The sequence below is a fragment of the Chelonus insularis genome, unplaced genomic scaffold, assembly GCF_013357705.1.
Source record: "Chelonus insularis isolate UGA/USDA-ARS -01 unplaced genomic scaffold, ASM1335770v1 contig_23_pilon, whole genome shotgun sequence".
NCBI classification, from domain to species: Eukaryota; Metazoa; Arthropoda; class Insecta; order Hymenoptera; family Braconidae; genus Chelonus; species Chelonus insularis.
In genome coordinates, this window is record NW_023276443.1 from 1007791 (window position 1) to 1021523 (window position 13733).

At 29.3% G+C, this 13733-nt stretch overlaps 1 protein-coding gene across 1 annotated transcript in view; it reads left to right on the forward strand.

Moving 5' to 3' along the window:
* The window catches only part of nAChRalpha1 (nicotinic acetylcholine receptor alpha1), a 154121-nt gene that overhangs the window by 107943 nt on the left and 32445 nt on the right, over positions 1 to 13733 (forward strand). Inside the window, exon 4 of the mRNA XM_035079209.1 lies at positions 5001 to 5110. Coding sequence (XP_034935100.1) covers positions 5001 to 5110 — 110 coding nt within the window. The remainder of the gene's footprint in view (positions 1 to 5000; positions 5111 to 13733) is intronic.

The window sequence follows — 13733 nt, forward strand, 5'->3', positions numbered from 1 at the left end:
TGAATAAACATTGTTTTTCATGAGCATTGATTTTTACATTTATCAGGAAAAATATTGGACGCATATTTTTCGATATTTTTTGTGATCTCGAGCGTGGGATCTAGTTAGGTATCCTATAGAAGGGAATGACGATAAGCATCTCGTGATAAATCGTTGAACAACGTTTATCCCGCTCGTTACCGACACGAGAGGCGGTGACTCGGCCAACTGCACCCTGTACGTGTGCAATGAATCTTCCTCGAACCAAATCGAATCGACACGTCACCCCCTACACTACACCATTCTCATATATACTCACTTTGAGAGTAGTCGCACCCTCATTTTCAAAAATTGGATTCATACGTAAATTAAATTCCGCTTGAGCCAACTGTGAACCTACTAGTTGGACATTGTTGTAGATTTGTTAGTGTAGGACCCTACTCGCCGCTTCTCTACATTCATGCATTCACTTCTAGTTTAACAATCAGCTCTGATTTGCAGTGAAAAAAAATATTTCAATTACCAACTCTGTCATTTACGAGGCACTATTTTTATTTCAGCTATAAAAAGAAATATATTGTTTTAATAAATATATATTTCTTTTTTAATTTATCCTATTATTCATGTTGATGTAAATTGTAGAGACTCTCTACCAGAAAGGAACTATATACATATGTAATAAGCTAGTGTTAGTGTTTTCAATATGGCGAAAGACCTCATAGAAAGTCGTTTGTTAGTGTTCAATAAAATTGCGAAAACTATAAAAAAAAAGATATAATACGGTTTATGAATTATTGTAACCAGATCCTTTATTATAAAAGGAATCTATTGATATTTTACATGAATTGTAAAAAGAATTTTTATTTGTAATAATATTGAATCAGAGCTTATTCAGGAAAATATATTAATGTATCAACTTTAGGAAAGACTTTAGAAAGATTAGGAAGTTGTAATGGAGTTGATTTCTGAAATTCAATATATTGTAATATCTTTAAGTCTTGAAGCATACAGATAAGTTTTTGAAAAAAAAACATGCATGCATGGAAATTTTTTTATTATTGAAATACTTTGTTATTGGAATTTAAAGAAAATACTTAACCTAATGTAAATCTTTGATATTGTAACAATAAGTACCTAATTTAGAAGTAATTTTTGTAAGCCTATTATGGACCTGATAAACACTTCCTAATAAATGACTAACTAAGATATCGTTTCAGTTTAGTTCAGAAGGTTGTGATTGGAAAATTATTGGGTACCCGAGTAAAAATGATCAGTTTTTGAGCACGCCCAAAAGAGGTTCGATTCAAGCCTGAATCATTTTTCAGGTTCATTGAAAATATTTTTGGGCAATGGAAATTTCTCTAAATCAAGATTGGGCTTCTTTTGGGTCTATTTATTTTTTTCGAATAGTGCAAAATCTTATTTCATTCTATAAACAAATTGATCAGGCATAGGTTGGGAATGTCTAATCTACGTTTATCCACTCAATTCCCAATAAGGGTTTAATAAATATTAAGGCATGCTCAAAATGAACTCTACTCGGATATGAGTACGTATGTTAGAATATTGTTGGCAATAACATCTCGAAGATAGATAAAGGTATTGACTCTGATCTTACGTTTCTTGAAAGATAGCAAGGTAAATATGCAGATTAACCTATACATTCTCAATTTCGGAGAGAACGATGATTATCAAACTGCATTTAAATTTAGGTCATAAGAAGGACGGCGAAACGCAGAAAGTCACGAGATAAGTACCGGTACGAAACATGGAAAATAAGATACAAGTGTGGAATAAATTGAGTGCACTTATCATCCTTACCATGGTAGAGTGTTCTAATGCGTAAGTAGGTAGATTTAGGTTTGATTCCTGGTCTTAGGAATATGCTTTTTTCGGAAAGTAAACTTGTAGAAGCTGTAAAAAAACTGCAAAAATGCGAGGAGGAGGAGGGTGTGTGGTCTAGAATGCAATAATTATTGATAATTCTCTAAAGAAGATCTGAAAAAAAATTTAACCCAAGTCGGTCAAGTTATTTTTTATAACAAAAAAAATGATAAAATAAATCAAGTAGAAATATGAATGCTAGTTTATCCAGCTCAATGTCTGAATGTTGACAGGATGTGAGAATATTTCTCTTTCAAAAAAGAAAGGATAAATTTTTTATTTAAATATATCATGAATATTTTGTCGTACAATTATTTCATATTATTTATGAAAGAAAAAATTTGTTACAAACAATAGGAAATAGTTTTGTGTTTTATCGAAGTTATTGAGAGATTTCTTTCATAGAAAGTTGGTCGTGTGAGCACAAAGTGCACTCAAGCCTCGTTTTATTTTTATTCTCAAAATGTCTGAAGAAAACAAATTTATATGTTTGAAATTTAAAAGGTTTCTGTTAGATTCTTTTAGCATCTAACAGAATATTCCATGTATTATTTAATTAACAACTAACACTGTCACAAACCTTTGCACATTTTTTCTCAAGATTTTACGACTCCAAACTTTCTTTTTTGCTCTAAAAGTCACAGCCATCTTCCATTCATTCTCCTACTAAATTCGCTGTCTAATATTTCTCTAAAACAGGACCTTTTCTAAGAGGCATTAGTTTAAATTAGAGTTTATTCAAGTCCTGTTAAAGCCAACTACTCTAAGAACTAAATTTGTATTGATTTGAATCTCATAATTAAGTCTGCTTTGTCAGATTTACCAACATAGAAGAAATTTTGTAGGAATTTTTACTAGTCAATTTAGAGTAAAATTTACTAGCCAAAAAAATTGAAAATTACTAGATTTTTTAAATAAGAATATTTAATTAACTTAGAAAAAAGTACTTTTCTGGTTGGTAAAAATTACCAATTCTCTTACACAGTAAACCTTAGTAAGATACCATTTTTTTTAATGATGAAAATGTTCAATTTTTTAAAGTTTACTTTCAATATTGTGTACTTGATTACTTGATAAGTGATTTTAAGAATAGTTTTGTTCATATAACTTTGATGATTACTTAATAAAAAGAGGTACAAACGATAATATGTGAAAAAGGTCAATTTTAAAAGAAATTGTTGTTATTTTGAATTGTAAAAACATGAAAAATTAACATTTTTGCATAAGTTTTTTTTTCCAACTTGTTTGTTTTTTTGGGTAGATTATAAAAAAAATATGAAAACTTCATTCGATTACTTGTAAAAAAGTTATCAACAATTATACGTGAGTAAGTGCCTTTTCATGAACATTTAAAACCCTGAAACCAGTATGAGTTGTCATTTTTTTTTATTCTCGTAATTTTTTTCGTAAAGTTGCCATAATAATGAAGATTTTTTTTAGAAAACCACTCAAAAAGAGTCTCTCCTTTTCTAGAGTCAAAAAACGAGGAGACCGCGATAGTGTAAAATTACCAAAAATAGTAAAAAGTCCCTATGTTGGTAGGTAAAAATTTCTAGAAAAAAATTTAAGAATTTTAGAAATTTACTTTCTATCCAATCTATCCATTGAAACACTTCTACTGACATTGAATATTAAAAAGAAATTAAATTTCTACAATTATAAATATTTTTCTAGAAATTTTTACCTACCAACATAGGGACTTTTTACTATTTTTGGTAATTTTTATGAACCAGAATAGTACTTTTTTTCAAGTTAATTAAATATTCTTATTTAAAAAAACTAGTAATTTTTAATTTTTTTGGCTAGTAACTTTTACTCTAAATTGACTATCAAAAATTCCTAGAAAATTGTTTCCTTTAAAGTCTTGGTAATCGCTAAACATGCTTAAACGTTTTTTTTTGCTACAAGATATCAATGTTCAAGTATCACTCCTACACCAAAAAAAAAGTTCTACTAATTTTTAATTTCTTCTTCAATTAATTTTCAATGTTTATAAATCTAAATATTATTTAGCGCTACCATATTTTTCCAATTCAGATTAAATATAAATTAAATATTTATTTATTAAGTCAGTTTTATTTAATTCCTTTTTTTATTAAATACTGAATTTTTTTTTTTTAATTTTTAAAAAAAATTTTTTTTCTCCGGAGGGTTTATTTCACCTAGACTTCCTTTATCATTTATACATTACATTAATTACAGAGAAAATTCTGGAAAATTTTTTTAATGAATATATTAGGAAGCTGATAAAAAAAATTATTCTGTAAATGCAGGAACAAAAACAACCTTAGACAATTTTATATATGAAAAATGAAGAAAAAAGAGCATTACCGTACTCATAAGGGTCTTCATAGAGTGCCATACGGTACACAATATGCATGTGGTTACGTAAAAAAAAATAAGAAAAAAAAAACAAGCACGTCAGAACAAAGGAGAAAAAATTATGCAATAGAAAAAATGATTATGTGATGTAGATACATGAAGGAGTGGGCACGAATAAAGTAGGACATTGTGAGCGACAGGTTGAAAACCACGAGTGATTCTAGGTTGAATACCCAATGTTGACGCAACAACGCATCCTGATGGACAGTAGGACACTTGTGACATACGCGAGAGGGTTCTCGTAGTCGGTTTTATAAATGAAGATTCCATTTCGTGGTTGAGCGCACCACATTTTTATGCATACATATTTTGCATGGTGATCTAAAGGGTTGCTTCATTTATCTGGCACTTCTTTACCAAACATTAAACTCACTCGACTTGATTGATAAAAAATAAAATAGCATATTTATCACTTTACTTATAAAAGAATAAAATTAATTTATATTTATTTTTAACGATAAAAAAGTGCAAGTAAAATCTGTGATTTAAAAAATGACCGCAAAAAATGTAATAAAAAATAATGAAAGCTTGAAGGTAGATGTTGAGTAAAAAAGCATATAGTGTATATATACATAAAGTAAGGGTACTAAAGGAGATTCATCTACAACAGTCATCCCTTGCGATTAGCTTTAGTTGATAAGGGATACAAAGAGAGCCGCCTTTTGCCACAACACTATCTCACGGCGAATTATTGATTAATCGATTTTCTACTCACCTCTACAACCCTCTGACATGCTTCTTGCATCTTCTTTCAGGAATGGAATGACTATAAGCTCAAGTGGAACCCTGAAGAGTACGGAGGAGTGGATACTATTCACGTGCCATCTGAACACATATGGTTGCCTGATATTGTGCTTTACAACAAGTAAGTGCCTACTTCATTAATTATTTACCCATAAATTAACTACAAAATCATCTAGTGGCAATTTACTTTTTTTTTCTTCCGGAGGTTTGATCATTAACAGTAATATTATGTTGGAAACAATAATGTGACTTTTGTGATTTAAATGTGTAACGAGAATGCACTTGGATTTAAGGTGCAAGCCTGTACAATGTTTAATGTCTTTAACAAACTATACATTTTTCACACACTCAACAAGTGTAAACAATGTCCACAAAATATGTATAGTTTGTTTATAGACATTCTACATAATACGTTTGTGAAATCTTGGATTTGTAATGAACTGATAATTAATTTAATATTAAAGAGGATCTTGCATTAAATCAAATTAAAGATTAATATATGAAAATTCAAAAAGTGATAGCTAATAATTCAAAGAAATTAAGTTCGCTTTATCAATCAATTTTACCATTTAATTTAGCAATAATAAATGTATAAAGTGGAGTTAAAAGTGAGGTTAAACACTAAACCCAATGGCACAAGTAAATTCAGATTTATTGTAAACAAAACGATCAAAAGTTTCATAATTTTGTAATAAATCAATTTTAATTGTTAAGTTTTATTTAAATATTGTCATTTATCTTTAAATCAAATTTTAAAATAGGTTTTTCCTATACTATACTATTAGTCGTTCAAGAACCTTCCAAAAACGAACGAATGACGGCTATTTTATTTACCAACCGAGATACTGTTGTTTTTTTCGTACAAACAAAGGATGATAAAGAGTTTTAAATATTTCATTATTAATTAGAATTTATATTTTACGGTGGAAAATTAAAATTTACTCACAAAAAAATTGTGAGGTTAGTTCACCATATTAACATAGGAAAGAGAGGGTAATATGAATCAACCGTTATAAATGTGTTTCATTTTGATAATCTCATTTCAAGACAATCTCATAAAAGCTTGTATTGCTAGAATAGCAATACTTCACTTGCTCATATGGTTCAGATAATTGTGGTATTTATCTAGATAAAGCTATCTAGATAATAAAGGCACAAAAATTGCTGCGACAGCAAATCTGTTTCAGCTATACTTTGGATTCTTATTACAATTATTTTTTTTTTCAAGTTATTTGAAATCATTGATTTTAATTATTAATTATGTTTCGACTAACCAGTTAATTTACGAATAATTAAAAATAAATTTTCGATTTAAGCAAAGATTTAAATAATTTTTTAATCTTCTATTTATTGTAAGGAAATTAAATATAGCACGACGTTGAATTTTTTTTTTGTAGAAGAAAAAATTTTCTAAATGCAGCTAAAAATCTGTACCAAAATAAATCCTCTCATAACGTTGGTATGAAATAACGACTGTGTATAAGCCCACATAGCATCGAAACTTTGAGTGTCAATATCTCTAAAACTAAGCGAGATATCGAAAAATTTTATTCTTTATTTTCGTTTTATTTTGGGCTGTTTTATCAATATTCATCGTCAAATCATGACGCCATGAATACTGTAGGCATCTCGTTATTACTATAAAACAAATACGATCAGTGTATGATAGTTTTTTTTTTATTCATATACTCGGGTATTGTAACAAAGTCAAAGTTAGTTCAAAAATCTCTCTTAGTAATTTAAAACATTCTGTAGGTAAACAATGATTTTTATAAAAACTTTAAATTGCAGAAAAAAAGACATTTACACCTATTTATAGCTGACAAATTGCTGAAAATTATTTAACTCATGCAGTTTATAATATTCATTTGAATAGAATCCCGACGCAAGTTTCCAAGAGTTGTAAAACGTTTTTTATTTATACTTGATAGAATAATTCAGAGTTCAAATAAATTTTTAATTTAGATATAAAGCTTCTTTTTTGCTGCTTTTACAGTAAATCTCGAGAGACTCATAGTGTAGTGTCACACCCAAAACCAATTCAGCCGATTAAACTTCAACTCAAGCGTGAAACATTCATTCATCGCACATCAGAATATTTCAGAATGATTTTCACCACTTTTCCTCATTAAATTTTAGTATACATCATCATACCATTTATTCGTACATTTTGTAGATCTCAGATTAAGATTTAAAATTGAGAACGAATCAGTCGTAGTGGTGAATACTCTCGTTTTCACATTTTTTTTTTGCTTTCTTCATAAAAAGCATGCTACCTGATATTCCTATTTTAAGTTTTGAGTTTCTTCCTCTCTTGCATTCGCAGCTTTTACTACGCGAGAAAAGTGTATCGACGAGAAAGTGGATGCAGGAAAAAAAGAGGGAAAAGGATAAAAAAGAAACTAAGAGAGATGGAAAAAGAAAGAGGTCGCGCCGTTGCCATGTCGACGTCTCAGCGACAATCGAGTTTTGGTAATCCGAGTAAAGGAAAGAAGAAAGATATTGCATCTACTATTTTTTTTTAATTTTATTTTTATAGAATGCGGGAGAGGAGAAATAAACTTGTCAAGTCTTAAAGACGATCTAATATTATCAAGTAATGGAAATTAAAATACCTGAGGGAGATGCAAAAGCTGTACTAATCCAAAATTTATTTCTATATTTAACATAGTAGTATAATGAAAAAATTAACATTTTGATGAAATTATTTAAAAAATCATTCACTTCGAACTCATAAAGTTTTATAGTCTAAAGTAGTTTTTACTGCACCTGAGAACGTTAAGGTGACAAATCTTGACCTCTGGCAAATAGAGGTAGTACAGTTGAGTCGTGTTATGAGACTGTCACGTTCGAGTTTGACTGGAGAGCTTGCCTCAACATATGCACTAAAAAAGGTTTCCTTCATTTCTCTAATATCAGACTGAACTAAAAGTTTGAATTCACTGTAACAAAAATGAATACAGATTTTTTTAAAATCCTTTTAGCGATAATAACAATAATATTTCTGAAAAATATTGAAAATGAGTTTGACAAAAGGATGAATCTAATATAAATAATCAAATTGCTTTGTTAATTTGAATATAATTCTTTTCGAGGGGTACGTCCACTTTTTGGTGATTAAACACTTATAGACAACTCCACGACTACCCGAGTTAAAATAAATAGACCCAAAAGAAGCTCTAAATGAAAAAAAAGCCCAATACAGACCCGATTAAAACCCAATCTTGATTTAGACAAATTTTCAGTGCTCAAAACAAGCCCATTTCGAAGGAGCCGAATTAGGATTCAAGCCCAAACATTATTTTCAGGCCTAAAACACGCCCAATTCGAGCCCAAAAGTCTTTTACAAGCTCACAACGAGCTGAATTCAAGCCTAAAAATATTTTCAGTGAGCCTAAAAAATGATTTGGGCTTGAATTGGGCCTCCTTTGGGCGCGTCCAACGACTGATCATTTTTACTTGGGTAGTTCAGGATGATTCTTTGCGAAAAATATATTCTGTCAAGACTGGGACTCGAACTTGGACCTTCCAGTTACGCGATTAATAAGCTTTCTTGCCAATCAATATAATTCGCTTCAAATTGTGCCTGTATTTGTCATATGTGACTTCCCCCTTTGGGGGTCCCTCATATGGCCTAAATAAATTTATTCACTATTTTAGTGGAACCCAGCACAAATAATTTATTCTTGGAGGTGTCCCCAGAACGGAACTCTACTCTTTAATTGTTCTAAAAAATTCAATTTAAACATTTATTTGTCTTTTAAACATTTTAATTAGACTAATGTAATAAGTGCCTAATTTTTTGAATAAATACTTATGTAGCACGTAAAATTAGTCAATTTTATGAAGTTGTAATTAAGTAGTAGTTAGATAATTTGAAATTGGTTAAATCTTATGTTATCTTAAACAAAAATTTATCAAGCATAGGTTAGGATTGTCTAATTTGCACTTACTTACATAAGGTCAATGTCTCAATCGTCGCTCGTGAACCTATTCTCGTTCAGTAAATTTTATTTGGTAATCAAAAAATATTTTTCTGCAAAATGTTGATCAAAAAAAATATTTTGGTATCTTTGTATTAACTCATGAATATTCAACCATTGAAGAATATAATCATGTATCCTTTATAGAAGAAAAAATTAATTTTAAGTTTATTGAGCGAGAATAGGTTGATGAGCAACAATTGGGACAGTAACCTTAATGGCAACAAGAGCTCCATAGCGATGTAGAAATGTCTAAAATAAATTCTACCTAAGACTATGGCAAGATATTTTATTTTCCATTCTTCTCTCAGTGCAAGTGACGTATCCGAATTTTTTAAATCCCAATAGCATTGCTCATAACAGAATTTGGCATGTCGAAGACATTTTTGATCAGACATTCAAAGATTTTTCGTAAGCTTAACACCTTTAGCCATGTTTTAGTATCATCTGCGTGCCAGAGTTTCTTTAAAGAGTCTATAACCGAAAAAAAATCGGACTTTGTTAACTCTATGTGAATTTTGGCGATCAGCTTTTATTCTCCCACTTTTTTATCTTTAATATATAGATATACTCAGTCAGTATTTAAAATTCCATCGTTCGTAATGTACAAAAATAATAACGCAATCATAGTTTTATATGTAATTGTAATTTGTTGAATAAAAAAATTAAGTTATTGACAATTCAATTATATTTGTATGTTGGGTGCAACCAGTTCCCCACAAAATATGGCACTGTAACGCCATCTACACTCTCATGACTAGACGTACGTTATTTTTTATTTTCGTTACATAATAGTCAATATTTGGTTCTATTCGTGAATTTACAAAAACACAAAGTAAATTCTCCTTTTCCTTATCAAATAACACATTGTTGTTAAAACAAAGATTGTATTTATTGTACTCTAAATCTAAATTATGTTAAAATAATACACCTTGCGTGTCTTCAATGTTTAACTGTTATACACAAACTGTAGAGTCTGGTAGTCATTTTCATCACCCTTCAGAGTGTATTAAAATCTATAGTGTGTTTACGGAGCTTAGCATTGAACGTATGTCTATATATTTACGGTAACATAATTTGAATTTGCAGTGTACTTCAACACAGTTAAGCAAGTAACAGTAAGTCTCAGGAAGATTTCTAGTTTTTCATTTATTAATTTAAAAGTGAGACATGTTTTGAAATTAACACAAAATCTGTGAAATAAAGTAAAAAAACGTTCCAGACATCTTTCAATGATGGTAATTTTTCTTCATGTACATTCCACATAAGCGAAAATGAACGATAGAAGTAGAGTTCGGGTACAATGGGCATTGGGCCAACAATCCATCTTTAAGAAGCACCGTCGCTTTATTACCGTGACGGTTTAGTAGAAGTTCAGTGACTCTAAAGTTTAGATGACACCGTGGAAAAGACGGAGAGAACGAAAGATGCAGTGAGAAAGAAACTAACGATAGTAATATGGAATGTAGAATAACTAAATGAAACGTTTAAAAGGAGTAATGCTGAACTCGATCGATTGTCCGGAATCTCATGAGGTTACTCGTTTTTGCTATTGTCAACGTTGTTGAATCTAGTCTTCCACGATTGATGCATTGAGGAAATGAACAGTCTACGGTTCAGGATGTTCAGCACTAAAGACTACTCTTACTAAATTGCAGATCGAAAAGATTGAAAAAATATTTGTTCAATGGATCACCACGATTAAGGCAAATTTAAAAGCTAAGAAGCTTTAGACAATATCCTGTAAATTTGATATAATAATATTGTGAAATAATTATACGAGTAACGATTTTTGAAAAAAATGAAAAGTTTATTGAAATGACAAATTATTAACTTCCCATTAGGAAGTTATTGTAATTGGGTTGATTGGTGACATTTGAATTTTCATCATATCTTCACGTTTCAAGATACTTGCAAGCAAACTAACCGATTTTCAGAATGATGTGTGCATGTACGTACGTACGTATGTCTGTACGGATGTCAGCATTTTTTTCGTTTTCGATATCTCAAGAACGGATTAAGACATCGACTTCAACCTAAATTTATTCGAAAGATATTATTATAAAGAAGATCAGAAAGAAATTTGAACGAATTCAGTCGAGCCGTTTTTTTTATAACGAAAAAACTAATAATAAATGAATAAAAAAATTGACTATTTAATATACTTTTAAGCGAAAGAACAACAATTTCATCCGAAAATTAAGTCGATATTGACTACACATTATTGTTCACAACCAAATATGACTTTTAACAATTACGAATTGTTTATAACAATTAATAATAGGAAGTTCGTTGTGCTAGCACAAACAAAGTGTGCTCAGATCTATTTGTTTATAATTAAAGAAAAACGCCTGAAGTGCTAAAGTAATATAAACAAATGAGTCAAGCATTGTTAACAAAAAATTCCGTCGTTTGTCTATCAACATATAGATGAAGACATACAATTATTAACTTCCCATTAGGAAGTTATTGTAATGGGGTCGATTTTTCAAATTCGTAATTTTATCATATCTTAACGTTTTGAAAGATTTAAAAAGCATATATATATAAGGAGGTTCAAATATTGACGTATGTATGTAGATATGTGCGTGTGTATGTCACTATGTTTCTCGATATATTGAAAATCATTGGAGATATCGACTCTAAACAAATTTCATTTTAAAGATAATACAATGAAGAAGACCTGAAAAAAGTTTGAACAAGTTCGATTGAACCATTTTTTTCTCATAACAAAGAAGTGTAAAATAAGTTGAGTAAAGAAGACTTGATGTGATTAAACAATTGTGTATTGTTTATGTTGAGGTTTAGACTTTGTCGGTGGCGACATCTATGGCTGTCGTGAAGTGCATAAGGCCCACGACACTAGCTCTCCCTTCCGGTTTGTGAGATTGTTCCCTGAACGCCTTCACTCACTCTCTTTCGTGAAGCTTCTTGGTGTTACAACGCGTTCCTTTCATATTGATAAAAGTCTTTGTATTTTGGTTTACTTATATAAATATTATTTTAGTAATTCTTAGAGTATTAATTAGAGTGTTAAACAAACTTAGTTTTGGATAATCATTGTGTTATTAATTGGCTCAATCAAGTCCTCTCTGATCTACCATTCCAATAGTTTATAACAACAGTCATTTTTTATAAACAAAAAAACCAAAAAATGACAAAATTACGGATTTCAATGAATGAATAGTTTGTTGTCAGGGCACAAACTAAGCCCAAACCCATTTTATTATGATATTATTGAACTTACTTTGTACTAATGAGTCATTATAATGATCACTCGTTAGTCTATACAAATATAAAAAACTATTCGTTATATTCCATTTAATATCGGGAAAGAGATATCTTGTTAAAAATGGCTTCAAAGACGCGAAAAATTTATAATTTTGAATAAATGAATATAAAGTGAATTTATAAATAATAAATATTTACAAGCTTATAAATTTTACATAATGGTTCGTAAGCTTAACATACTATTGGCTTTGAAACTAAAAATAAAGTGTTATTGGTTTCGAATATAAAAGCTGATAAAGATTAAAAAATCAAAAGATTAATAATTCAATACAAAAGAATTTGGAAGAGACAAAAAAATATGAGAAATTTCAAATTAAAATCTGATGAAAATATTTGGAAAAATTCCATTGTTAAAGTTTAGTGACATAATTATGAAATTAAAAAAACAAACATTTGGAAAAATTCTAAAAAGTTTTGACGAACAAATTGCTTTCATAAATTAGTACCCATGTGTCATTTAAAATTAATCAGGATCGACTTGTGAACAATTTATTAGTTGTATAACTTGTCTTTGTCATCAATAATTTCTTACAGAGCACATACCACGAATTACGATGAAAGCAGTCTGACTTTTTTTTTTATTTTTGCTCTTTTTCAACCTATTCGTTTCATCCTTCTCGTAATTTCAGAGAGAAACTTTTCGACAAGTTTAGTAAAACCCAAGAAGCTTCTTTAATAGTAAACGTAATTACATTCGACAAAATTCTTCGTTGGCTCTTAGTAGATTTCCAATTTTATAAAATTCTCCAAACTAACCAAATTGTTTGAAATAAATTCTTTAAAGATGTTTAACCACTGGAAGAAACTTCTATTGGTAATTTTATAAACCTTTTTTTTTATATTAACGATGCTCTCAATGAAACTCATTACAATTCTTTCAATTAAATAAACAATGCATTGAAATGAAATAACATTTAAATTGAAACACCTGTAAAAATGGGTTATTAAATTTATTTTTGTCGTGATAAAAAATTTAATAACTTTTTCTCCCAGCATGTGTGGCTATTAATGGTACAAATATGGACATAATGTGTTTAATATATCAGGTTAGTTTCCATGTCAATAATTTTTAATTTTCAAATAAATAGAAAATTCGTTAATAAAATTTCACTCGTAAAACCAAATAAAACTGATTTATTTTTAAAAATATTTTATTTCAGAAAACATTTTAAGAATTATATTTTACAGTTATTTGGTCTCAAGAGGAAAAAAAATAATTGGCATTTCTATGAAGGAATTTTACCAGTTCAATATAACTAGAGAGTTCTGAAGCAAAAAAATAAACTAATTATACTACTTAAAAAGTTGAGTAAATTTATTATAATTGCCATTAAAATTCATTATTGATGCTAGACTATACTTATAATTATTACCTATAATAAATTTAATAACAAGATAACGAAGCTTCCCCTATCAGTTGTAATTTCTATTCTTGCAGTTACTCTTTTCGCGATGATTCCACCAAGTTAA